The sequence below is a fragment of the Raphanus sativus genome, unplaced genomic scaffold (assembly GCF_000801105.2).
Source record: "Raphanus sativus cultivar WK10039 unplaced genomic scaffold, ASM80110v3 Scaffold2619, whole genome shotgun sequence".
NCBI classification, from domain to species: domain Eukaryota; kingdom Viridiplantae; phylum Streptophyta; class Magnoliopsida; order Brassicales; family Brassicaceae; genus Raphanus; species Raphanus sativus.
In genome coordinates this window covers 1,386-4,753 of record NW_026617927.1, presented here as the reverse complement: position 1 = coordinate 4,753, position 3,368 = coordinate 1,386, and the positions used below count along the sequence as shown (strand labels likewise).

Here is a 3,368-nt window from a genome sequence, read left to right as displayed (position 1 = left end):
TACATTTGGTTATGAATATAAGTAAGAACTGATGCTACTAAGAACATGTAATCTGTTTATGGTCATTTCAGATTCTGTAACAATTTGATGAAAACGAGTATAAATTTGTTACAATCTTCACAAGGTCTGTCATGCAAAACCTCATGCATTTTTGTGCAAATTATGCTATGTCTCGTAGAAGCGAAGTTCAATCATGAATTCTCCCTGTTTTGGTGAGTACCACGCGACAGCCTTGGCAGAAGCAAGCACTTGGAGAGCATATTCGATGGCAAAAGTTGCGTTATGTATAGTCACAGGGTTACCTTCATTTTTCAGATCAATCTGAATTCCAGACTCAGCTCTTAAACTGAAAGGTCCAACAATCTGCAACAAAAATCCATACAAGCCTTATGAATCAAGTAGCTGAAAACTTAATAAATCAGAGATAGCAAGATAGTCATGCTTTCTTTTACCTGTTGCTGCAGAGATACTGATACTTCCGGGCAGATTTTCTGAAACGCTTCTAAACTAGGCTGCCGAGAATTCAAAAGTTCTTGTGCGACACTAGTGGCACCGGTAAGGAACCTCAGACCATGAGGGAAGTCTAGTCTAGCGTGGAAACGGGTGAGATCAAAGAAGAGCTTCTGAAAGTTTCCATACTGAGCTGTGAGCGACGCACGTCCCAAGGCATCAGCCATGAATCCGGAGTTTACTGATGGTAAATGAAGAGAGAATCCTCCAACACCTTCAGAGTCCTTCTCAAGTTTTGTTCTGATTGAATTTTCACCAAACGCTGCAGTCATCACACTACCTGTTGAATCAAAGGAAGTTAGTAATAACATCCCAATGCTTCTGAAACAGAGTCTAAGAAACTTTATCATACCGATGATCCCAGATACTGAGACATGAGGACTACTGAGAAAGATGTCATAGGGCTTGCAGGCTTCTAGCTTTGGAGTGATACCTCTCCAGAGATCCATGTTGGCTCTATAAGAAAACGCGGATTTCAGAGACAAACCAGGAAGCAGAGAAGCCGGAGGAGGCACTTCCACAGCATCAACAGAACTAAACTTCTTGGGAGATCCACTGTTATGATGCAAACATAAATGGTAACTTAGACCAGACTCAGCAGGAAGAGAAGCTAGATCAATAGCCATTGAAAAAGGTACATCCCAATATTCACCCTCTTTATCCACATATAGTCCAGGCCAAACCGCTTCTGCTGTCAGATTGTGAAGTGGAAACTGAAAAAAAAAAAGTAAGCATCACTAATCACATTCTGTTAAAGAGACAACAAGAAGGTAAAGCAAAAAAAAAAAGGAATTGCCTTGTGATTGAAGACAGCTTTAGCTCTTGGATTCTTGTTAGGATCACATTTGTAAGTATCATAGCTAAGAAGCAGAGTATCCTCTGGTGTCAACAACAGCTCAGAGCAGAAACCTAACGCGTACAAAGACTTATCCTTTAACTGCTTGCCAAGTGTGCTTAACCGAGAAGCTGACCCACGAACAAAAGCCTCACTCTTTTTAACCTCAGACACGAATCTCTGAACATCGAACTGACCCAGAAGAGACACAAACCTTTGGAACATTACAAAACAAAAACCAACATTTACCGACAGAATCAGGATTAAAAGGTGAGATTTTTTTTTTAAGTTCGGTTGTTACCAGTTGTTGGGGAAAGGGAAAGTGAGGACCTTTTGGAGAGAGAGGCCACCAGCGAGAGGGGAGAAGGAAGGGATGAGAGGTGTGGCCATGAAGCGGTGGAAGAACTCGGCTTGCTTTGGGCGAGAGAGACGAGTTCCTCTTGAGAGACCTAGAGGGAGAGGGTCGTTTGAAACGGCACGTGCCGTGGCTTCGAGTGTCACGGGAGTCGACTTGTCTAGCTCCCATATGTCTCCCTCTCCGACCCATCTCAGTCTGTTCATCGCCGTCGGCTTTTTTTTTTCCGATTTCTAGTTGAAGAACCTCGAGATGACCGAACTTATTCGTTAATCTCTTTGTTTTTTTTTTCTGGATTGGCTCGGAGGAGACCCTGACGTTTTAGGGTCGCACAAGCAAAATGCGTGCTGTTTTTTTTTGTTCAGTGACAAATGTTGGTCTGCTATTATCAAATTGATTATGATAAATTTTGTTTACTTAAACTTATGTTATTGAAGCACCGTAGTCTAATGATTAATGTTTAAAAATTTTACATCCATGTTTAGGGTTCTATGCAATTTCTTACAGATAAATTTAGATTCAAAATTCTGGTTGTCGGTTGTCGAATCGTTTATGTAATTTTTTTCATATCATAATTGTAATAGCATAATGAATTATCGTTAAAAAAATTATGTTACCAATGCTTATGTGTCGTTTAGGTTATCTCACACAAAATTTTAAAATAGTTTAATATCAATTTTTTCTCTAATTTAATTATTAGAAATCTATATTTATTATTTAAAATAATTTAATTAATATTTAAAAAATAAATCAATGAAAAAACTGTATTGGAAAAAAAAAAGATACTTCTTTATTATAACATTACAACAAAAATTAACTTGAAACAGAAAGAGTATTTTATTGGTTGGTGGGCGACGGGTGTTTCGTGCATGGTTCCTCTAGGATTCCAGCTTAGTCAGCCTTCTATAAAGAAAGACCTTGTGTTTTGAACCCTAAACCATCAGACCTCACGTTCACTCACATGCTTATATGCATCTTTAGACATATACAAGCAAAGTACATCTCTCTCTTAACGTTTTTCGTTTTTTTCTAAAGGATTATAATGGGAGGTTCTTGGCGTTTCTTGTTTGGCTTCTTCGGCAGCTTCAAGGCATGGTGGAGGAGAAGACAGAGATTAAACCCGGGAGGAACGGACGACGAGATGTATGGTGAAGATAGTGAAGGCAACTTCTATAATTGGTACGTTGTCGAACCTGCTATTAACAGGAAATCCACTGATTTCATCAGAAGGTTTCACGAGACTCGTGACTGATTCCATCACCTTCTTCTTCAGTTTCTTTAAACGTACCAATTATAGAAGTTGCCTTCTTCTACATACTAGTAGTTTGGAAGAAAATTTGTTCTTATTTCGTAGCATGTGTGTTTCTACGTGATGATTCCAATAAATGTAATCATAATTCGTTAAGTCTGTGAGTTTATTATGTCCTTTTTTCTCTATATACATTCTTATCACGCATTTAAGATATATATCAAACTCTGGTTTATGTTTTGGCAAATATAATTTGATAAACCTGTGATTTATTGATAACAAATGCAGAAAACAAACCAAAAAAATTCGAATCAAATGCTTCCGCATACAATACTTTTATGCTTGTGATCAGGGATGTTATTTTCGTGATATCAGATACAAAATTCTAGTGAATCATTGTAAACAAATAATCTACTAGA

General features: G+C 38.1%; 1 protein-coding gene across 1 annotated transcript; it reads right to left on the bottom strand.

Annotated features, from left to right (window-relative positions):
* Positions 1-1,948, bottom strand: LOC108806238 (protein TRIGALACTOSYLDIACYLGLYCEROL 4, chloroplastic). Its single transcript, XM_018578292.2, has 5 exons — positions 1,647-1,948; positions 1,307-1,559; positions 863-1,223; positions 453-790; positions 1-363 (listed from the first exon to the last, which is right to left on the bottom strand). Exons 1-5 carry the CDS (start codon positions 1,904-1,906, stop codon positions 166-168), a joined length of 1,410 nt encoding a protein of 469 aa, XP_018433794.1. The 5' UTR covers positions 1,907-1,948; the 3' UTR covers positions 1-165.
* Between the last annotated feature and the right edge of the window lie 1,420 nt (positions 1,949-3,368).